Raw genomic sequence first — 23,940 nt, forward strand, 5'->3', positions numbered from 1 at the left:
AGGAAGGAATGCCTGAAGCACACTCTCATTTCAGAGGAGATTGGATTTTTTGGAACAAAAATGTGAGACTTTCCTCTAGATGTATACAAAAGTACTTACACATAAATAGGGCCATTCCTTTATATTTAATGTCATATTTGTCTTTCATTACTCTGTTAGAGAAATTTATGGAATTTGACTTACGGGGTAATCAAATAACCAGTACAGTAGATGTGGCATAGGTCTTTTGACTCTTGGAGGTACGCATATCTTTTGAATTCATACAGGAGCTTCTATTTTCCAACTTCCTTTTATGATTATAGAATTGTACTTAAATATTACATCAAGTCTCAGTCTCAACATCTAGCATTGCACCCCTGTGCTCACTTGGGTGAGGACTCCCTGCATGGTCCAGGGGGGATCCTTTAAAAGCTCTAGCATGTGTAGTTGACAGTAAATTTGATTGAGATTCACGTTTGCACCCTTGATCTCAGATATCACGAGGGTGAGTTGGTGAACATTAGGAGGCCTGATGTTTGACCAAAGTCTAGCACTTGCTGAACAAAAAATAATTTCAATAAATGTGAAGTGTGTCTCTTCTGTCAAAATGGAAAGCAGGGAGGGAAGCAAGGCCAAGAAGAAACATCTGTGTATGGTTCAATAATATTTGTTTCATTTGCTATTGAAAACACTTCTCTTTTGTATATTCAAGAACTGTATTTGTTTTAAAAGGGAAAAAAATCAACTTGTCAGCTATTGTTTCTTAATTTTGCTCCATTAAAGGCTTTGCCAAGATTAAGGAAAACATTCATTTTCAGACTCTCAGTGGCCAAGATTGCTTAATGGAATGCAGCCTCCTCTGGCTGGTTCCCCTTTCTCTCACTAGAGGTGTGGCTGCTTGAGGGGCAAAGGATGTTCCAACCCCGCATCTTCCACACGTGGTGAAGACGGGATAGGAGGCTCAGAATTGGCACTGGGCCGAATCACTGGCACTGTGTGACCTGCTCTTGGAATTCGCTTTCCCCTGCTTTTTCACACTCACATGCCATTGCCTCTGGTTTTGTCTTTGCTCTCCCCCATGCAGATCCGGAGTTAGGTGTTGGCACACTACCTGAACATGACAGCCAGGATGCAGGGCCAATTGTCCCCAAGATATCGGGTCTAGAGAGAAGCCAGGAGAAGAGCCAGGACTGTGGCAAAGAGCAGATCTTTGAGCCCGTGGTGCTTAAAGACCCCTGCCCTCAGGTCCCGCAGCCGCTACCCCAGCCCCAGGCGGAGCCCCAGCCCCAAGCGCCTTCGCCGGACCCTGACTTGGTGCAGCGCACAGAGGCCCTGCCTCAGCCCACACGTCCAAGCACACAGCCACCACAGGCCCCGGCAGAGGCCCAGCTGCAGCCCGCTCCACAGCCTCAGGTGCAGAGGCCACCCCGGCCACAGTCCCCCACCCAGCTGCTCCATCAGAATCTCCCACCTGTGCAGGCCCACCCCTCATCTCAGAGCCTCTCCCAACCATTGTCAGCCTACAACAGCAGTAGCTTAAGCCTCAACAGTTTAAGGTGAGACAACTTGCCCTTTTTTTGCCATCTTCTTTGGGAGGGGCAGGTAGTAGTGGGTAAGGGGTCCCCAGGGAGATTGGAGTTTCCTTGTTGAAAATATTGTCGTGTTCTCTCTGAGGCAGAGACGTAAGGGGGCCAACAGGTAAGACTCGGGTCTCTTGGGAGAGGACAGGCTGGGTCGGGTGGTGAGGACATTGCAAAGAACCGAAGTATCTACAGAGACTCCTGAGTGAAGGCAGGAAGGAGAATGCTCAAGAAACAGAGGCGAGGGCTCTGTGCCCAGGAGCCCACCTCTGGTGAGAGGCCAGGAATCGAATCCTGGGGCACTTCACGGACCACTGAGTGTTATGAGATCCTTAGACGAAGCTACATCTCTCTGCACCTCCAGAGGCAGGAAGGTTAGGACCAAGGAGTATTCTGGTTTGAGGTTTTTTTTCATTGTGATTTAAGTTCCTCTAAGCTGAGTCGGAGAGGTAGAGAAGAAGCACGCTGGGCATAGACAAAGAGGAGTTCACGCACGGAGAGCCAGGCCCTCTCCTGTCCTGTTTTGCCAAATCGCCAAGGAAAGATTTTTAAGCAGCACAAAGGAGAGCTGCAGAGAAAAGGGAGACAGAGACCTGGGCGCCGCGTGTTGCCCACGCTTGGTTGTCCCAGGGGTTGTCATTCTAGTATCTCACACCACGTGGGGCTTCTCATCTTTGCCATTGTTCTCCTGTGACAACCTGGTGACCTTGGCGGTTCAGGGACTTGCCATGTCCTCTCTGTGACAGGTGAGGAAACAGCCTGTTTTGGGGGGGTGGGGTGGCGATGGCCTTCCCCAGGGGGCCAGGCCCATCTTCAGTCTGGAAGCCATTTCCATGGCCTTCAGCAAATAGAGGTGACAGGGAACTCGAGCTCCCTGCGCTTCATTCCCGAGGTAGTGGGTGAGACAGCATGAACGCAGGCCCTCGTCCTCACTCCCTTTTGTTAATTGTATTGTTTTATAGGAAATGTGGCTAGTGGAGGATGGGAAGCGTGGGACTCTAGGGACAGAGGTGAGAACCTGGCCACAGAGGGGAGAGCAGACGGGAGGCTTTGGCAGAATCAGCTGTGTGGACACTGACGTGCGGTAGCTCTGGAGCCGCCGTTTCTAGTCACTGTGTCTGCAGCAGTGACTTCAGGAGACGCACGGGGGCTCTGTAAGGAGGAAGAGCAAGAGAAAAGGTGTTGAATGGCTTTGGGCAGGGAGATGGGATTTTTTTTTATAAGAAAATTAATTGCTTACCTCTTTTTAAATTTGTTTCTTTTTGTTTCCCTTTTGTTTGTTTGTTTTGTCCTCCAATAGCAGCAGCAGAAGCAGCACTCCAGCGAAGACTCAACCAGCGCCCCCCCACATCTCCCACCACCCCGCGGCCTCCCCATTCCCCCTCTCACTGCCCAACCACAGCCCCCTGCACAGCTTCACGCCCACCCTCCAGCCCCCCGCACACTCCCACCACCCCAATATGTTTGCCCCTCCCACGGCTCTGCCTCCTCCACCACCGCTGACATCAGGGAGCCTGCAGGTCCCCGGACACCCGGCCGGGAGCACTTACTCAGGTAGGGTGAAGGCGCGGCCTCGCTTACCTACGCTCCCGCTCCCCCTTGCTCCTGGCCTCACCTGCTGTTCCTGATTGCGAGGTTTTACCTTTTTACGATTTTCTGCTTTATTGGATGTATTCTTGTAATCAGTCCTTTCTGGGCTGAGGTTCAGCAAAGATATCTACCAGCACCCGTACGTACCAGCTTAGCCACAAGCCAGGTGAATGGGACATTGCCAAAGAGAACGGGTTTGTTTGAAGCCATGAGGCTTTTCCGACTGAGTTCACCACTGATAAAGTGGTGAAACACATTGTCTGTGCCCTGTCACCCAGGCTCCAGTTAGAGTGACAAAAGCTTTCCCAGGCCCGTGTCTGTTTCATTCCAGGCTCTTATTCTGCACCCCGGTTTGAGGGATTTCTTTTAGCTGAACAGCTGAACGGGGCCCTCTGTCTTCTCCTTGGAGAGGGCCAGACGGACTTGTTATGGCAATACATCCCAGAATTTTTAAGGATAAACCTAGGATTAGATATTGGGTCCTTTTCTCCTCACCTGTATTAATCAGTCTAGGTGTCCCAAGCTGGGGTTCATTGTTCAACCACTAATACAGAGAACTGTAAAGCAGAGATTTACCCTTGAAGAGGGCGTGAAAGTTCTGCCATGTTAATGGCTGACATTTGTTAATTAGTATGCCAGTCACTGTTCTTAAGCACTTACAAATGTAAATTCCTTTAACCCTCAAAATAAACCCATGAGGCAGGCAATATCGTCTCCATATAATAGATGAGGAAACTGAGACACGACGGGTGATTAGTCATGCCCAGGGTCATTGACCTGACAGTAACAGAGCTGAAAATTGACCTGACATTTGCCTGGAGTCGGTCAGCACACCACACTGACAGATCTTCTGTCCTTAAAAGCCAGGAGGCTAGACAGAAGAATTAGATTGTGACTGGGCCTTATTACTGTCCGCCTGACTGGTCGTCCCCTTGCATCTAAGGGCCCAGCTTCCCCCCCGAGAGCCCCATCTCCTGTCCCTCAGTCTCGATCCCTCCCTAATAAGGTACTTGGATGTCCTGTTCACAAGGAAGTTACTGTTACAAGGAAAAGTGTCATTTTCTCCTTTTTTTATTTCCCCCCCGCCCCCAGAGCAAGACATCTTGCGACAGGAACTGAACACACGTTTCTTGGCCTCTCAGAGTGCTGACCGTGGGGCTTCCCTGGGCCCTCCGCCCTACCTACGGACCGAGTTCCACCAGCACCAGCACCAGCACCAGCACACGCACCAGCACACGCACCAGCACACCTTCACGCCGTTCCCCCACGCCATCCCGCCCACTGCCATCATGCCGACGCCAGCACCTCCCATGGTGCGTACCCCAGGCAGAAATGTGAGGATAAGTAGAGCACGACTCTTTTTTTGTGCAGCATGGTGGGATTGGAATGGGCTGTTGGGAACAGGAGTTTGGAGGGGTAGCGATAGCCATCTCAGATGCTCGTTTGTCCATCTTTGCTGGAAAGAAGAGGATGTGTCCTGCCCCAGCCAGCACTAACCCGGAGCCTAAAGTAGGAGCTTTTCTCTAGACATACCTAGCTGGCACTCTGGGTGGATTTTATTCTAGATGCCCTCAAAGTTGGTAGTTAACTTTACTCAGAGAGTAATTTTGTTTTCTTGAACATGCTGAGGGATTGCCACCAGATACAAAAATGTAGTACTTTGCACCAAGTACTAACAAATAAATGCTCACAGAGTATCAGGACTTTTAAAAGAGGCTTGAGGAAGGGAGAGCGCAGTCAGATTTGCAGTGTACTGGGCACCCTGCCCACCCTTCCAGACAGTTTCCTCAAACCTCCTTGGTTAGAGGTGTTAATTTCTTGTATTTTGTAAGACAGTGCCCCAGTCTGGTACTGTGCTCTGTCAGCAAATGGTCAGGGAGCCACTGGCCTTGCAGAGACAAAATTCAGGCTATGGTAGGAGGTACCACTGGTGATGACCACGGTCTTGATCTTGACTGGGGACTAGCACATCTCGGGAGAACCAGTTAGGACTTTTTTTAAACTTAGGATCTGTAATGAATATTGCCATATTAGGATGCTAAATATCCTGAAATAGAGCCCTGTTCATAACAGTGAGTATTAGAGTGGTTTATTTGCTTAGTTTTCCAATATTAAAGGAAATGTTTAATTTTAAGGCAAATAATATAGGTACGAAGAGAAAAGATTTGAATTCCATCATTTTAAGAAGCATTTCCTTCACCAAACTTTACTTCCTTTCTTCCCTCTTCCTCCCCCATTTTGTTCAACTTAATTTTTAAAAGTACATATTCTAAAATTTATTTTACAGATATTATTTAGAAGTTTAGAGATGAGGTGTTGGGACCAAAGGTTTTTCCTATAGCAAGCCCTGTATCTTTTTCTCTGGAGGAACTATACTTCTCAACAGTTATATTTTTTAAAGCCCTTTATGATGGGAAAGAGTTTATGCCAGCCCGAGGGAGGCATTTCACAAATACATTCAACCGAACGGAGGGGAGCTATGGCACCCAGAAATGCATTATTTAGAGGAAACAAGGGTATACTCTTTTCTTAGTTTGTAAGACTTAGGCCAAACAGCTTTGTATTTGCATGTAAGACATTTCAGAAAATGGCTGAATGTACAGTGCTTCCAAAGCGAAGATGAAAATGGAGGGAATTCTCTGGACAAATCAGACCAAATGCTCACTCCTCTCCGATGTATCTCAATCATTGCTTCTTTTCTCTAGTTTAGATGTCCGGTTTGTGCCACTCTCTCAATGCAGAGTAGAAAGAGACACAGTAGTGCGGCCAGGACCTAAATGTACCGTGTGGGCTCTCGCTCTGTTTTTCCATTTTTGTTAGTTTCTTGTCAGTGACTCAGGAGCTCAGGATGGTTTCACATGCAATGAAGTTGTGGAGTATCATGACAGCTAATGACCAGAAGCTTGCTTAGGGCAACCTCCGCTAAAGCAGTGAACGGAAATGTAGATTCTTTAAGTAACTAGCTTTTGCTTTGATCCCTTTACAGTTTGACAAATACCCTACAAAAGTTGACCCATTCTACCGGCACAGTGTGAGTCTTGTTACCATGCTACACATTCAATGTAACTGCTTTTCCATTTTTTTGTGCTTTCGCCACAGATCAGTAAATGACTAGCAGCTTTCCTTAATCATCTTTGCAAGAATTTCCATTGTTCCTTGTCACTTTGGATGCTTGCTTTCGTGACATTTGCTTTTGGTAAAGATGCAGTATCATCTTCTGAATCAAAAGATCATAAGCACTCCTAAGACTTACAAGCAAAGTTGAACTTCACTGGAAGCCAGGCTCTGTCCTGCAAAGTGGGGTGTCTGCAGCTGAATCACTATAGTTTCAGGAGAGTCTGAAATCACAGGATTTCAGTCATCAGTAGAAATGTCATTACCACAGAATTCCTGGAATTCAACTTGAATTATTTCCTACATAGAAAGTCTCTTATCTTTTTGACTCATAACTCTTCAAAAAAGCAGATTTTCATTTCCTCTAGACTAAATGCAGAACCCTCTTCCACCTGGCTGATACTGTTCTCCTGAGTTTGTTACAATTGAAAATAAAGGTATCTAAATAAAAGGTCTTAAAATTGAAACGAATGGTTTTTTTTCTCTTTGAGCATTCTTCTTTATAAAAAGAATAGCTGTTTGTGCAATTTTAAGAATATGGTCTGAAATTTAAATTGGTACCAGCCTAAAAGCTGTTGTGTGTTCGGTTACTCAATAGACAAGGACTTTTAATACAAAGACCTTGAACATCTTACCTTGATATTTTGATTATGGAGTGAATACTGCATCATTTTTACCTGAAATTTTGCAAGTTTCTTTGCTCTGTGGGTTATTTACCTTTTTTAAATGAAACCAGGAAGAAGGAAGATTAGTAATTGCTTATAGCCATGTCGATTCACCATACTCAACCATTCTCGCTTTGATTTTTGGATAGTGTTATCGTTTGAATAGAAGTGCTACTTAATACACCAGCCAAGGCTGTGAATTCCTTCATACTTAGAACCAGGTAGTCAGACGCTGTGTTAATCCTGAGTGTAGCTGAGAAGTCAAGACTAGAAATCAATGAAGAAGCACTCTAAAGATATTCAGAAATAACATGAGGAAGGGGTCTTCAGAAGGGGATGAGGAAAGTGTATTGGAGTGCCTGGGCCCCCACACTGTTCTAGCACTGATCTGCTCAGTCAGTACTGTGATACAAAAGCATTTTTTAAATAGATATGAAAATTTAGTAGACCCGTGGTTTTCCTCTTTGGGTCTGTCCCATGAATGATGCCATCTTAATAATCATCAGATTTCTGTCCTTGCTAATTTAAATTAAGGGCCAGCTAACAAACTCATCTTAGAGAAAGTTTAGGGTACTCAACAGGTGACTCAGATTTACTTCCTAGGACCAAATGCAGTGTCTTTTTATATGCATATTCCATAGAGAGTTCTAGATTAAGATGGAAAATAAGCCTGGATTTTCAGAAGGTTTATGTTTTATTACTCAGGTACTTCAGCTTTTTAGTCAAGAGGGGAGTAGTCAGCTATATTCTAAGAGGCCCAGTAATGGAATCAGGCAAAAGGAAAATGGTGAGAGCATCCAGTTTTTTATTGAAAACATTAAAGGAAAAATTCCTACCTGGAGGCAGAGTTATAGAAATTTGAGTGTGTTTTAGTATGGCATGTATTTAATTACTCTGCTTCACACAGTGTACTGTGGGAGAGTTATTTCATATTATTAGTTATAGCAGATAATATATGAAGTACTTAGTCTCTCCTGCTATGGGGATTAGGACATTATAAGAGGAATTAAGATGTTATGCACTTGAGTATCTAAAACACAATTTTAGACTTAAAAGTAATTCTAAATGAGGGCACTTGGCTTGCAATCACTGTTTAAGTGGATTTAGTTCAATATCAATTAGTCTGAAAAACTTTGCTGCATCATTGAAGGGAGCAAAATGAAATAAAGACCAACAGAAAAAGAACGTGCTCTGAAAACGGGATTGTGAAATGTGGATTTCAGTCATTACCTAGAAATAGCTAACATTAAAGACATTATTAGGAAAAGCTTAAGTTATTATTATATTTTTGACGTATTATGCAACCAGATGGGTGGAATGTTACTTAAATATCTGTATGGTAGTTTGAGCAAAGTAAATGAAACCAGAGCTATAGAATCTCAGGAATACGAAATTTTCAGAAGGAGGGAAAGATGCATTTGCATTGTCTTCACTTTTGCTGCATATTTCTTTCCTCCGTCGTGTCCTCTATAAACTATTAATTCAAGAAAGTTCGTATTCTTAATTCAGAATCGCTCTTCTCCCTTCACTGGGTGATCGGATGGACACATACAGGGCTCGGCTCAAGGAGCCTCCGCTGAGCTTGTCCATTTTACAGAGGGATGGGTAGCTCCACCGAAAGTGTATACTGTCATTTGACCCTTCCACAAATATGTGTCATCATTTTAGATGAGACAATTAAATTGTCCTCCGGAACTGCCACTTCTAGAACAACCTAATGAAGCAAGGATTGTGAATATTTTCTCATTTCCTCAAACTATTAAAAATCGAAAAGTACTAATTGAGTTTTAATGGTATAAAATCCTGGAACTCATAAAGACGTACTTCTTTTTCTTCCTATTTTTTTTCTTTCTCTTTTTTTCTTTTTCCAATTAACTTGTAATTTTCTGGGCATCTTATTTGGCTCAGCACCCCTCCTGTTTTTGATATGCATTAAAATTTTCAACCATTTAGGACTTTTATCTGATTTAACAATTAATAATTAGAAAAGCTCCCTTTCTAATGATATCTTCATCTGGGACATCATTTGTTGGCTTATTGATTCTGAACTACTTTTGAGTTTTTAAGTTAAGCATTCATGGCACATCTGTGTGATCATTTCATCGTGGCTTTTTGACTAATAGCATCAAACTGAGATGACTTGGCTTGCTAACGTCGATGTCTTTCCATGGGAAGGGAATTGGAGTACATTCATTTGCGTCCTACTAAAAGCTGCTTTTCCCTCTCCTTCTTTGGCCACAGCTCTTCCATTCCTATCCCCCTGCAGTATCGGGCATCCCCCCTATGATTCCACCCACTGGCCCTTTTGGTTCACTACAAGGAGCATTTCAGCCGAAGGTAAGAAACCTTACAGTGGAACACACATGCGTACTTACAAGTGGAGCCTCAGGCTAGGCATGTGGGTGGGTTCTGCATGCTCTCGCCTGTAACTTTTTTCTGATCCAAAGTGACCATTGGGATTAAAGTGAGAATATTTTTTTCTAGTCCATCTAGTTTTAAACCTCAGCCAAATTTAATTTTCAATTTGTACTTCCCATGTAATCTTGGTTGAGCTAGGATTTCTCGTGCTCTTTAAAATATCAGAATAAATATATATTTTTCCACTAATATTGTGGACATAAGTTTCTGGTCAGGAATTCTGTGAAATGTCAGATATATATGCACCAGTTTGTCCTCGGGGTATATATTATTAGCAAAGATGCAAAGCTGAGCTTTCACTGATTTTAACAGAAGGGAGGAAAAAGGTTTCAAACTAGAATGGTATCCTTTTAATTATGGAAAGGAAGATGCTTCTCATTCTCTCTCCTTGCCCCCTCAGCCCCATCTGTCTGTACATAGAGTCCACCTGCAGACGGAGGGCAGCACCTGCCTTCTGTACTCTCTCTCTGCCCTCTCTCCGTCCTCACACCCCTCACCCATCCTCGCACTTGCCAAGGTCAAGGCTCTGCCATCACTAACATCCTGGTGTTGTTACCCTTTTACCCTTTATAAAACAACATTCTTTTCTACCCAGCCAGTGATAAACTACTCAACTTGGGCTACAGTTATCTCTGACGGTCAGTACTGAGGAGTAATTCTTGGAACATTCTACCTTTTTTGTGACTTTAAATCTACTACAGTCCCAGTTTTACCTTATTACAAAAAAGCAAAATATATTTCTCATATTAATAACCATTCTCAGATTTCAAAGTAGGAAATTTTGCTGTGTGTGATTTTGGTTTTCTTTTTTTTATTTTCTATCTCATTTCTAAGACAAAACACCAATTTTGGGCCAGAGTCCCCCAGGATGAGCACATATTACATTTCCAGAGGCATGTTGCCTTAATACTAGAAATAGGAAAAGAAATTAAAAACCATTAGGGGTGGGATGGCGACCCCTTAGAAATCACAATTACCTGCGTGGGATTGCAGTTTATAAGCCAGATTATACATGCGCAGGGCTTTTACGGTGGCCATGTTAAACACCTCCTATGATGGGATAAAATGATGTTGATTTTTAAATTCCTTCCCCCGATCTGCTCTTGAGTACTCCCTCAGACCCTGGTCGGTCCCCTCTAGGTTGCAACGAATCTCTCCTGCATGCCCAAACAGACTAGTAGGTCATTTAATAAATTAGACTATTTCCCTCACTCACAATTATCCAATCACACAGAAAACTACATCTGGGCAAGAAAGTGTCTCTCCTGGTGTTGAAATAAGCCTTTCCAGGCCATCTTACTGATTGAATATGTAGATTGCAGTTCATTAGTAGAGTTCTTCATATGTATGCAAATCAGGCTGTTAACAACTCCAGCTTAATTGTTAGTTGTACAGCAGCTGATTGCTTTTCTTTCTTTCTTTTTTTCCTTCTCCGTGTAGGCAAGCTTTGTGCCTAAACCTGAGCTCGTTTTCCCCACAAGTTAACTTCCTAGTGTGATTTCTAGAGGTTGTGATTTCTTAAATAGAATACCTGGTGGAAAAATTTCTGAATCCTTTACCCACCAGAGAGTAGTGACTGTTCGTGCCGGAACTATACTTTTGTTGCTGTTGTTGTTAATTCAAAGGACAAAAGCCTACAGATAATGTTAGTGTTATTAATGAGATTTAGGAATGGTGTGGGAATAGAAAGATGAAGCAGAATTACTTTAGAAATCCTTTAATAGTAGATCTGTGTGGTCCCTAAATTAGGTTCTCTTGTCCCATTTCCACCACTGCTTAATGAGTAATTACTGAGTGTAATTCCTTGTTATTGTCTGCCAGTTAAAATTTAGAGAGTTAGCTTAATGTCTGTAAAATGCTTTCAGTTATTCTGATGAGAAGCACCTGATCGAGCAAATGATGATGGTGTTCACTTAAGGATTTCTTGGACTGTTTGGTGATACAAGCAGAACGCAATGACAGGGCTGTCAGCGATTCGGAAGAAGATGGATTTCAGGGCAGTGCTCGCACGTCTTGGTCCCCTTTTTGGTTGTGTGCTTTTCGTTATGAAATGTCCACGGTCGCCTCTCCATTTTAGATGCCATTGCTGGAGAGGGCAATCTCTGGCCATGGCCCCCTGGGAAAATAGGGAGCAGTTCCTCATGAAGAACATGTCTGATCACGGAGAAAAAAAATGAATCCGTTAACTCTTATATTCCAGAATGAAACACACAAAAAAGACACTTGACTTCTGTAATTGAGAGTGAAAGAAAGATCTTACTTTCACATTACGTGTTCTATGCTTCCTAAGCTGTGGTCTAATTAATTTGTAGACATCCAACCCTATTGATGTCGCCGCTCGACCTGGGACAGTCCCACATACTCTACTCCAAAAGGACCCAAGGGTACGTACAAAGTCGGGCTTGGTCCCAGGTAACACGGGCTGGGCGTTCTTTGAGTGGGATAGCACCCTCCTGAGCTCACGTGAGTGAGCTGCTTTTTCAGCTGTTCCTTCTAGTTTGTGGGAAGAAAATGCCAGTTACTCTTAGACAATAAAATCTCTTCTGTCCTATCGTGGCCATATGACACAAGGGGAACAACTTGCTGATGGGAGGATAGAGGAATGGCTTCTGATGTAAGATCAGGGATTCCACACTGTTAGCTTATGTCATTTCTACTTAACCAGTCTTCTCTGTCTATATCTCCATAAGTTTCTCTCACACAAAAGAAGTAGCTATAAAATGTTTTGAATGGAAAAAGCACTGAGCGCATTTCTTCCTGGAAGCCAGGATATTCCCTGCTTCCCTGGGGTCAAGAAGTCACTGCACCACATTCTGGCCCTCTACTTTTAATATGGTGGGGACCTTTTTGCGCTCTAGAGCTAAATAAAAAATCCATTATGCTTTGGTTATGTTATTTATTCATAATGTATGCGTCTACCTACTCCCCCAAAAGAATTTAAAGTTATACAATAGACATAATCTTGTTTCATTGATTGTCATTTACATTCATCTTTGTAGTAAATGTGAAAAATGATCACCTTTTACAATATTGTCTTTTTCCCTGGGTAAGGGCAGTCAGAAATTGATGACCAGAGTTAGGTAGAAGTTTAAAATGACTCAACTATGTAAGTATCTTTATGATGTTTAGTGAACTTCTTTAAAATGTCTAATACCTCTAAGTAACGTGCAGTCATCCAGTTAAGGGCGTTGGTGAAGATAGCCTAGCTCGACTGTGTGTCTGGAAAGGACACTTCTCCCAGACACGCACTAGTATCCACCTTCCAGGCCACAGTCTGACGGCCGTTCTCCCTCCCTCAGACTCGTTCACTGTGGTTTGGAAGGGCCGCTCAAGATAGCGAAACTCTTCAGATGTGTAATGTGAGCAAAAAATGTTGCCAGGGGGCAAATTGGCATTGATTGAACTTGTTCATGGGGGCTTGTCAGCGTATGTATGAACGCTTGTGGAGTGGGGGAGGGGACACTGGCACTTTTGATAGTGTGAAATGGGTTAATTATTCTCTAAAAGGGCTTCATTTAAAAGTAAAATTCTAACATTTTAATTTCCCCTCCTAATGAAGCACTACAAATTTGTTAATTAGAGCAATTGTTTGAGTGACAGGCATGTAACCAAGTTGTCATTTTCTCTTCACAGTTGACAGATCCTTTCAGACCTATGTTAAGGGTAAGAAAGCTTCTTCTGGAACTGTTTTTGCAACCTCCATTTGACTCCCTGTGGGTTAAAAATGTAAATCCATTATGAGGAAACAAGCCACAGCACGTTGGAATAAAATGTTGGAATGACATTTTCGTTGGGTTGAGGTTCTTAGGCAGTATGATTGAAAATGGCCTAAATTGTTTTGCTTCGAGTTTGGAGGAAGCCAGCTGTTGAGGTAAAGCTAATAGATAAAATTCGACTGAGCCAGATTCTCTTGTTGGCAGTTGTGGTAAAAAGTTCGACTAGTGGGAACTTATAGTGAAGATAGTGGTTGAAATTAGGATTTCACTGAGTTTTACTGTCTCTCTTGCACCTAGAAAGTATATATCTGGGTCTGTTTATTTTGACTGGTGGCCGCCTCATTCTGCATTAAGTGATACTGACTTGTCGCAGCCATTTGACTTACTTCTCTGGCCCAGGAAGGGGTTACCATACTCACTGGTTGATTAACATCTCAAGAGGTCTGGAGCGTGGCCAGCAGATGACCTCTGAATAAGTGCTGGCTTACTCGGTTGGGAAGGTTGGGAGACGGATGGTTGGCTGGAAGATGGATGGCTAGTAGATTTTCTCCTATACTTAACCCATTTCTGGTACGTAAAATCAGGTCATTCAGTTTCTCAAAAAGAGAAAAAAGGATTGTGTCATCAGTTGGGTGATTTCAATGACCCATAGTTTCATTACAAGAGAAGAAAACTGACCCCAGCCTTGGATTGAAGTATATATTTCAGAATCAGCTCCTTAATGGAGAAACCGGAAGTGTCTGTCCTTTGCCAGTGTAGGAATGGGGCAGCGTTTCCCCTCCTCCATCCTGTAGTTGTTGAGTGCACATTCGGAGCTTATGGGTAGATGACATAGAAGAATACAAACGAAATGGAAAGAGATGGTCCCTACCCTCCAGGTGGTAAGACAGAACATACAGTTACTCTACTGCTTTTAAAGACATGAACTAATTTGAGAGACGTGGATTGAGGTACTCCCAGAAGGTGGAGGGAGAACTTGATATCTGCAGAGGCCTACATAGTAGGAAGAAATGAGTTTTTTTCTTTGTTTCTCTTCTTACTTAACAGTAAACAATGAATGAGTAGTTGACTGTTAGTAAAGCACTGATAGGAACTTGGGCTTCAATAAAAATGTGAATTTCTATGTTTTGCTTTGAGGGTTAAAAAATACCAGTGTTGGGGGAGGTTACACAGGTTCTGGCCCCTCTCTTGTTTTGAACCGATTCACAGACATTCACTAATTAGCTCTTTTGAACAGCCGATTTGCATTATAGCATGGCCGCTTGTTAAGCAGGGCTTCCCACTCTACCAGGTCTGCCAGCTGGCTCCAGAAAAGAAAGAGAAGAGACACATAGTGGGCTTCGGGCTCTTGCCATCTTATCCTTGGTAACCGGGGAGGTCCTCGTCAAATGTGGTTTTCTGAGGGGTAGCCGCCAGCTCAGGCTCCCGCAGGGGGAGAAGTGGCGCTGACTGTGGCACCCTCAGGCCTGGGCACTGGAGAGCTGCTGGCAGAAGGCACTTAGAGGGAACAGAGAGCACTCTTGTTTTGTGAAAAAAGCCTCTGCAGCCAAAAGCTGCTGAAAGCTTTGGGGAAATTGAAGACAGTTTTCTCAGAAAGGTCTTCCTTCTGACCATGTTGCTCTTTCTTGTTCCAGAAACCAGGGAAGTGGTGTGCTATGCATGTTCACATCGCCTGGCAGATCTACCACCACCAACAGAAAGTCAAGGTCAGTCTTGCCTTTTCCTCTTCCGGGGAGTTCGGGGACCGAGTCTCGAGGGCGCGTGATCGCCCTACTAAGGAGGTATTTAAATGGATTCTAAAGACTCACTGGCCAGAAAGATCAAGTATCTCTTGGAAAAGCTATTTGGAAATCTTGCTATTAATTAGGGAAACCACCACAAAATGACAAAAAGGAAGCAAACCAATAACTCCCTGATACTTTTCCTTTAAAAAAAAAAAATGATTTTGTTATCCTGCTGATCTAAAGAGCTTAAATCTAGGTTAGCTCCTGAAATCAAGGTTTTGGGAAAATACGTGGACCGCATGCCTCTTTGTTGACTTTATTGTACAGCGGGACAAGGATTTATTTAAAGCCGAACAGAAAGGTGTTTGAGGTGGAGTGGAGCCAAGTGGGAGGAGCTATATGTGAAAGTTTTCTTTCCTGTAAGAATTGGTGCATTCTTTTCATTTTACGCTTTTGGAAAATGATCAAGTAAGTTATACCCTATATGATGCTATGGCACTTCCATTAGCAAAGCGTAGTACTAAAAATGACTCTTATAGAAGTCATATTTGGTTTGCAGTGACCTTTCCACACTAATTAGTCCTCCCGATGACATGTCAGTGGTTAAGAATATAGTCAGTACTTGTCAGAACCATCGTCTGTCCAGTTACCTTTCCTATCTGCAGAGGATGTTTCTTTTTTATCTATTTTCATCAGGCAGAAAAATACATTCCCTGCTTTACCAGGCCTTTATGATACAGTAGGGAAGAGATCAGGAACTCTTGCAGGTGACCAAATATGGTATCACTGGTTGGCTTAGGGAACAAAGTGACAGACTAGTCCAGATTTTATAGTCTGGGTGTTTACAGTCTGGGTAACCATGCTTAGAAATATGAGAGTAAACGACCAGTCAGTTCCCATAAGCTTCAGTTAATCTATTTTTCAATAATAAGCTTTTAGTCCTAACAGCATTTGGGAGCCATTATGAGAATAATAAAAGAATAGACATGGAGAGAGAGCTAGTCATCACAGAAATGTTTTTCTAAAACACGGTTAAATGACTTTTTTAAAAAACCAACTTCAGCAAACGAGGTCACTAAGATATTTGTTTTGGTGCCAAATACCTTCTGTTTCTCATAACACCCCATCAGAGAGTTTTGCTCACTTTTATTGTTAGGTGAGGTTTAATTAGAAACCTGATGGTTTCTAACCTCAGTTAGAAAATGTGTGTACTGTGAAGAGCTAACTAGACTTTGACACTTAGTTCCATTCACTTTGTGTTCTGGACGATATGGTTAGTGGAACGGTAGGTAAGACACTTCCTCCTGTAACTCCTTTGGTTAAAAGTGATGAAGGATGTTGTGTGTGCCCCTTTAGCAACTTCTTTTCCATGAAAGTGTCTCTGGTGGCTAAAACCTTCATTATCCCAGTTCAGTTAGGAAGACCTTACACATGAGATAGCTGTTCATCTTCCCTTTCCAGCAAACTCTGTGTACTCCACAAGCTCCATTGGTACCTTTTTCTTTAATGTTCATTTACTCATTCTTTTAGTCACTTACCAAGTATTTATTGAGAGAGCCTACTGCCTGCTGGCTCCTTACTATGCCAGGCTAAGCGGGCACTCATATATCCTGATATTAGGGTTCAGTAGGGAGGATCAGTATGTGCATAAAAAAATGATGACCATGCTGTCTGCTTCAAGGGGGATTGTTTCCAGTTTGAGGTGCCAAGTAGGTTTCATTTTAAATAGGTATGATGGATGAGTGGGATGACTTTTCTTAGTGAGGGAATAGCAGACTTGTCTCCGATTCTCGCACATGCTGGATTAGCTGCCACCTTGTTGACTTTATTGTACAGTGAACAAGGATTTATGTATAGCAGAACATGGGGCAGTTGAGGTAGACTGGAGCCAAATGGACTGAGAGCATCAGATACGTCTAAGAGACTGGAAGCAGGGGAGTCAGAAGCAGGCTAAGGGCTGTGAAGGAGTCGGGGCCTGGAAAGCAGAGAGGTGTGGCAAGGGAAGGGAAACTCGGAGCTTCGGATCCCTGGCCCGGCGGGGTGCTGCTGCTTGGCCAAGGAGGTGTGAAACTGATTCGGAGAAGGCTATTGAGAATCAAGAAGGTGGGGCAACTTTGAAACCATGCTGTTTGAGAGGCTGCGGGCCTCAAGAAGGATGCGGGGTGAAGGAATCAAGAGGCAGATTAGGAGCCAATTCAACAGCTTTAGAGGAGGGTGAGCTGACGGATCAGCTCGAGGGTGGGTGTATAAATAAGAGGAGTGACCGCAGTCGATGGCAAGAACTTCACGTCTTCACATGAGGTTCTTGGTGGTTTACTGGTTTGGACTGATCTCTTCTTTCTCAAGTAATTGGGGGTAGTAGGCAAAGAAAGACCCCCTATTAGTTAAATTGATATCCCTACTTAGTTTCTGTTTGTTTTTTAAAATTATGTAACAGTGATCATTTGAAAATTAGCTTGTAGGCATGCAAATATTTCTTTATAACTTTCGGTTACTAATGTACTGTGATCTATTAGAGTATGGCAAAGAGTCATTAAACAATTAATTTACACAGAAGATTACTCGGGCAGAATTCCTAATAAAATACTATCATTTAAAAACTCGCTAAAATGGCCCTTCACAGCAAATAATAAGCTGCTTGGGAGGGGCGGTGATTTGATTAAATAGGATATGGTTTTCTTCTTCAAACCGTGTAACCTCAAAGAGTGAACACTAGTTTTGCCGCTTGACATTTCTGACTTGAAAGGCAATACCCAATAGCAAGCACTCTCTTAGGCTGACCTGCTCTTCTGGCATTGAGGGTCAACTGGTGTGTGGGTTGCCGTGTCCTCCCGGCATTCGTAAACTTGAACCTGACTCGGGCTTGGAGCCCGAGTGCATCGTTCAGTTTCCTCTCTGTCTCAGCCTCTTCGTTAGTGACTTTATTCTCTGTTGTTTCTCTTGGGGTGTCATCTTTTATTCTCTCCCTTGCCGCTTTAGAAACAGATGCAGTCAGACCCACATAAACTGGACTTCGGACTGAAACCCGAGTTCCTGAGCCGTCCTCCAGGCCCCAGTCTCTTCGGAGCCATCCACCACCCCCATGACCTGGCACGGCCTTCGACTTTGTTCTCTGCCGCTGGTGAGTTCAGAGGGGCAGGGAAGAGCTGAGAAATGTCCTTCTCGGGCAGCTCAATAAATTATATTTATGCTCTGGCCCACTGTTCAATCACTCCCTAAAATGATACGATTTGTGCGGGCTTGCAAGGCCACATCGCAGCACATCTAGGGCAGTGGACCTTCCTTCGTTGATGTGCCCTCTTTCATTAAGAAGGAAAAAAAGATCATCTTTTCCTTAGGGGACTCATATTGCTTCAGCTCATTATTTGCTTCTATATTAAGCCAGTATAACTCATAAGCACGTCAAACTATTGAAAAAAGATCAGAATGCTTGCAAGGGCAAACCAGAAGGCAGTAAGGCGAGGACTTTTGTAAGGATGTGGCTGCCGTTTCTGCTGGCGCCCACAGAACACTCAGTAATTGTGCACCATGATGCTCGGTCATACTGTGTTTTAAGGGTAGAAGAAGGTAAAGAAATACAGTTGACCCTCAAACAACACGGTTTGAACTATGTGGGTTCACTTATACGTGGATTTTTTTTCTCAGTGAATACATACAGTACTGTAAATGTATTTTCTTAATAATACTTTTGTCGAGTTCATCGACTGTTTATATTATGGATAAGGCATCTGGTCAACAGCAGGATATTAGTAGTTAAGTTTTGGGGGAGTCAAAATTTAGACGGGGACAGGGCGTAAAACACCCAAGAGATCTGTTCGTCAGCTTCCTAGAACGCACACTCCCAAGTGACCCTTAGGTGTGCCGGAGCCTGGGGTGGGGTGCGGGTGCTGAGGATCACTGCTCAGATAGCGCTGCGCTTCTCCTTCGGGCACATGCGGACAAAAGGCAGCGGCTATGAGGAGTATTAGGTAGAGAACAACCCTCCCTGTATCAGAGTTTCCTTATCATTCAGTCTTTTCTAAAACTATTTTGGGACACTTGTAAATGACTCCACTGAGCTCGCTCTAGTGGCCAGCTCCATCACTTAATACCTGCTGTGCTAAGTAGAATTTTTTTTCTGGACATGACTATCCAAGGGGCCCTCTACTTCTCATCCTTACGGAACAAGTTTCAAACCCATCCTGCCTGCTGCCTTCCCAGGCTTTTATCCAAGACTCATTTTGGTGGAACTACAGCTCTGCCATTCAGGAAGAGAGAAACACCCACATTGCAAGAAATCATCGCTTTAATGGGCTTTGTTGCCAAAGCAAAGGAATCACCCTTGAGGGCAGATGGAATTTGCTAGGGTCTCAGGTTTTTTTGTCAGTTCTGTCTAGGGACATATTTGAAGGCTTTGTTACCATGGCACCTAGGCTCTGAGACAGAGCTACATTAAGAGCAATTTTTGGAGAGAAACAGAGAGATTTCTCCCTGGCTTCCATTTGAGCCAAGCGGATGAATTGGCTTCTTCTACTTCAGTAATTCTGGAACTGCAAGGTACCCTAGGGGCCCTGGGCTGAACAAAGCTCCCGTCTTCATGGAAGCATTAATTAGCTTATACTACACAGACAGCATGCAGCCAAATTTTTATTTAGCTGGCAATACTATTAATACCTAACGAATACGCTGGGCTCCATCCGCTCTCTGAAGACGGGGTATCATTTTTGCACGTTCTGTGTGGAGAATAAGTCACCACCTAGGGCTGGACAGAGAACAGGTGCTTTCCAGTTCTGAGACACCGTGACCAGGACAGATGTGCACCATTGCCATGTGGCTCCTCCGCACCCCAGGCCCACAGGCCTTTGCAGGCTGGGGAACAACAATCCAGAACATAAATTGAGTTTATAGGCTTTTGGGAGGGTGACCTTCCTCCATTCACTCCATCTTCCTGAAGGAACTTATGCTTGTTTATAAGAACTTAGAATGCAAGGGATTATGAAATAGTTATTAGTAAATTCATTCAGGCCCTGTTTTACTTCCGTTCTGGAAGGTAATCTTTTACAGTGTAAAAACAATATTGTATTTTGCCCCAAGTGGTTATTTGGCAAAATTTTTAACTGGTATGTATAATTTGCACACGCTTGTTAAATTCAGCCACTTTAGTCTTGCCATTGGATACTAATGCCTGAAATGAACTAAAGAGGCTTCTTCAGATGACCTTGGCCAGTCTCTTGTCTGGAGCCAAGCCTGCCTCCCAGAGAGCTTGCCTCGTGAACTATCAGCTGCACATTCACAAGCCAATTTGATGCCCTAAGCTCTTAGAAATACTATCCTTCCCAAACTGACATGCATACACACTGTCCCTCTTGCCCTCTTTCCTTTCTCATCTTTCTTCAAGAAAAAGATTTGAGGCCTCTTGAAGAAATATGTACTGTTTAAAACAAAATATAAGGTAGAGGAGGAAATGTGGATAAAAGGAAAAACAAAGGGAAGAAGACCACTAAGTTAGAGCTGAGCTTTCTGGTGGGCAAAGACTAATGGAGCCAGTTATAAGATTACTGGTACCCAAGAACAGATGAGTAAACTAGCTCTTCCCAGCACCAGAGACTGAGAGAAATTGGAGGACTTCCTCTCCCATAACCTGGTATATAACTCACAGCCCCGAGTTGCACAGGACTGAGTCTTATAATGCCCTTCAGTGTGGCCATGACAGCTAACACATTTTCAAGAAAAGATATGCAGCTTCATGACAGCTGCTCCTAAGCCAAGAATTATAGAGTGTACAGTTTGTATAACAGTGTTTCTCGAAGGGAAATACTTGCTTCCCGAGATGCTCTATGAAGAAAATAGTCCACGGCCAGATGTTCCCCTCTGAGTGAATGAATGAACCTGTGAACATAGCCATGGCTCACAGTCCTTCAGTGAAGAACCCTGTTTACATTTCTAGCCTGGCGTTTCTCCAAACTTATTTGGTTATAGAACCTCCGCCACCATCACCGGTAGTGTTTCTCAATGTTTCCTATACTGTGTGTCGGCACCGCAAAAGTAACAACTCTTCTTGGTGGTGACCAGCCCAGCTCAGGAAGAGGAAAGGGGGTGATTTATTTTCTGCTTCCTAACAAGCACATTTCTTCCCTGCTGTGTTGCCCGGGGGGACTCTAGGCATGTCCTTACTTTAAAGCATTCTCTCATGGGGTCCTTAGGCATGGTAGAAGTTGGCTTTCTAGGAAATCTAATTCTGTCATGTTTGACTTCACAGGTGCTGCACATCCAACTGGGACCCCTTTTGGGCCACCTCCTCATCACAGCAACTTCCTCAACCCTGCTGCTCACCTAGGTGAGTTGCCCAAGGTGACGGGAAATGACGTGTGTATTTCAGAAAGCCTTTGTTTACTGCACTCCTGCTGCACTTCCTGGCGAGTTGACTGTTGTCTTAGAAACCTCGCTTACTACTAGGGAGATGATGGTGATCTTGTAGATGTTTGACTATGTGTCCTCCATCTTCAGGATTTCAGCACCTCTGATAGCACGTTCTTAAAGGTGTATAGGTCTGTATTCAGTAGTAGTTCTGTCTGAAACGATGGATGGTGCGGTGAGTGAAAGCCACGCTCCGCACCTCAGGGGACCCACGTTGACAGCAGCCCGTTTTCGCCCAGGGGAGGAAGAGGGTGAACTCCTGTCCCATATGTGTGGGCACCTCCTGTAGGTGGACAGACAGACAAGATGATGTTATGAAGAGTCATTACCCACTATTTTTAATCACTTTACATTTCACTGCCCTACTAAGACGTTACCGTCCCTGGTGAAGGGGCCGCTTTATTCGTGGCCGTTAACTGATTTGGTATTTTCTGCACGCGTACAAGCAGGTGCAGCCGGTGGCGTGCCCAGTCACAGGGTGTGTAAATGCGTGAGCCTTTAGACTTCATCACTGATTTATTTATTTTAAGATGTTATCTTATTTCTGTTCATTAGCACCTACAGAGCACATTCCCGGAAGAGGGGAGACAAGGCAGGAAGACATCTTAGAACATGTGGTGTAAGCCGTGTTCCCCACCTGGCAAAAGAGAAATGGGGCAAATTGCATAGTTCTTAGAAAGGAGCTTGTGTGACTATTTTGCTAATCCTATGCCTCAGGCCAAGTGTAGTGAAAATCTTTTGCCTGATCCGATAGAAGTGAGACCGATGAGGTCTGAGTGTAGGGGGCGAGGAGCCTGCATCACCCCACCAGGCTCCCAGGAAGCCCTCCTGTCCCTTACACAGCAGCATCCTGCAGCCATGTCCTCCCCATCTCGTTCACAGAGCCTTTCAACCGGCCGTCTACGTTCACTGGCCTCGCAGCGGTTGGTGGCAACGCCTTCGGGGGCCTTGGAAACCCTTCAGTTAGTGAGTACCTCTAACTTTTTACAGTCTGCCATGGACCATTTACCTCCTCTGACCTGTCTGTTGTCCAAGACCTTTCCAGATAAAAAGGAAAGTACTCTCCTGGGAAATAAATCGAGGTTATATCGTTGCAAAAGCAGGCCTAAACAATGGAGCTAGGTAGAAGTGTGCGTTTACATCAAAACCAACGTTTTAAGGATAGTCCGCTGTTCATGTATGTTACCGAGGGTCAGGAGAGGTAAGGTAGTTAATTGACTCCAGAAAGTTTGCTAAAATTCAGTTTCATCCATGTTCTTCTCTACCATCCCAGACTCCAGCTACAACTCCCATTAGAAGTGAAAACAACTTTTAAATTTCATCTTGCCTTTGGCATTAGTGGGATTGAAAAAGCCCAGTGAAACTCAGGAGAGCCAAGAACTGACAACATTTTGTGCTCCATAACCTGGATTGTGTTATTTTCTACTACTAAAAAGTCTGTCTCAAAAAGGAAAAGAGTTGCAACACCTGTTCATGTTCTAAACATTTAGTCAGTGATTAAAACACATTTAACTTGTTTCCTTTCATGCCATCCATATGTCACAGTCTCCGGGTACAGGAGACCTAAAATGCAGCTGTAAGCAGCCGTCACAATTCCGTCTAGAGCGGAGACCTTATGCATCCGTCTGTTGAGGTCAGGGCCCTATCTGGTGTCTGGTGACACTCGTTTTAGTTTGCTAAAGTTGTGGAAAGAGTGGCAGTCACATTAGCAGGGTCGTAGTAGGTAGCGGATAACCCTGAATTCTGCTCTGAGTCGAGCATTATTAATCTAAGTCACACCATCAGAACACACCCTTCTGCATGCTTGGGACTCCTGCATGCACAGATGTGTTTAATTAGGTAATCTCGATACCCATTTCCCTTTCCTGTTTAATCTTCCCCCTCCCACCCCTTGGCCTTTGGTTAAAAAAGAAAAAAAAGAAAAAGCTGTGAGCTACATCTCAGTGTAGGACAAGCGTTCCTCTAATGAATTTGTTAATCTCCTTTCCTTTTCCAGCTCCCAATAATATGTATTCATTTTAACTCTGAATGCTGTTAAAAGTTTTTTGGTAAGTACCTTCATTACAGCAGATTATATAATTTCTCTTAAACCTTTTTGTTCTCCACTTCACCATTTCAGCACCCAACTCAATGTTCGGCCACAAGGATGGCCCCAGTGTGCAGAACTTTAGCAGCCCTCACGAGCCCTGGAACCGGCTGCACCGAACGCCTCCGTCGTTCCCGACCCCTCCGCCCTGGCTGAAGCCAGGGGAGCTGGAGCGTAGCGCGTCCGCTGCAGCTCATGACAGAGATAGAGATGTAGATAAACGAGACTCATCTGTTAGTAAAGATGACAAAGAAAGGTACGGAAAGAAACCGCTCTCGAGTCCCACTGGGGGAGCCCGCTCTGTGCCGAGAACTGGCCATCCACCCTCCCTGTCCCAGCCTTGTGCTTCAGCTGGCCCCAGAGCCTCGGCTCCGTCTGTGCACAGCCGGGGCCAGCTCAGTGCCCAGGCCCACCATGTCCCAGAGTGCATCGTGACAGTAGGACACAGCCGTAGCAGAGTGAGACGAGACGCTCCCGACTCAGACACAGTCACACAGGTAGAGCCTCCAAAGCCCCTGTGAGCGTTAGCGCATCCAGATATGAATCTTTCTCTGAAAGATAGTTGGAGTGTTGGACCAAACGCACACGGCATGAATCAGTACCATGTTTGCTTTCAAGTTCGTGCAGTCCATTAAATCATCCATAGGTTTTTCTCTCTCTTTCTCTCTCTTT

The 23,940-nt window shown here is 44.1% G+C and overlaps 1 protein-coding gene across 13 annotated transcripts in view; it reads left to right on the forward strand.

Annotated features, from left to right (window-relative positions):
* AUTS2 (AUTS2, activator of transcription and developmental regulator) overlaps positions 1-23,940 on the forward strand; it is a 1,087,944-nt gene that overhangs the window by 1,059,021 nt on the left and 4,983 nt on the right. For 2 of the 13 annotated variants that reach the window (XM_023534619.1, XM_023534628.1), the window contains 13 exons: positions 1,064-1,535; positions 2,860-3,113; positions 4,242-4,483; positions 6,136-6,180; positions 9,170-9,265; positions 11,659-11,730; positions 12,646-12,705; positions 12,980-13,009; positions 14,697-14,768; positions 17,766-17,907; positions 21,025-21,102; positions 22,065-22,148; positions 23,302-23,524. In XM_023534619.1, the coding sequence (XP_023390387.1) occupies positions 1,064-1,535; positions 2,860-3,113; positions 4,242-4,483; positions 6,136-6,180; positions 9,170-9,265; positions 11,659-11,730; positions 12,646-12,705; positions 12,980-13,009; positions 14,697-14,768; positions 17,766-17,907; positions 21,025-21,102; positions 22,065-22,148; positions 23,302-23,524 (1,870 nt within the window). The remainder of the gene's footprint in view (positions 1-1,063; positions 1,536-2,859; positions 3,114-4,241; positions 4,484-6,135; positions 6,181-9,169; positions 9,266-11,658; positions 11,731-12,645; positions 12,706-12,979; positions 13,010-14,696; positions 14,769-17,765; positions 17,908-21,024; positions 21,103-22,064; positions 22,149-23,301; positions 23,525-23,940) is intronic. The other 11 variants (XM_023534620.1, XM_023534621.1, XM_023534622.1 and 8 more) reach the window with 11 other exon arrangements.

This window comes from Pteropus vampyrus, unplaced genomic scaffold (assembly GCF_000151845.1).
Source record: "Pteropus vampyrus isolate Shadow unplaced genomic scaffold, Pvam_2.0 Scaffold128, whole genome shotgun sequence".
Lineage (NCBI taxonomy): Eukaryota > Metazoa > Chordata > Mammalia > Chiroptera > Pteropodidae > Pteropus > Pteropus vampyrus.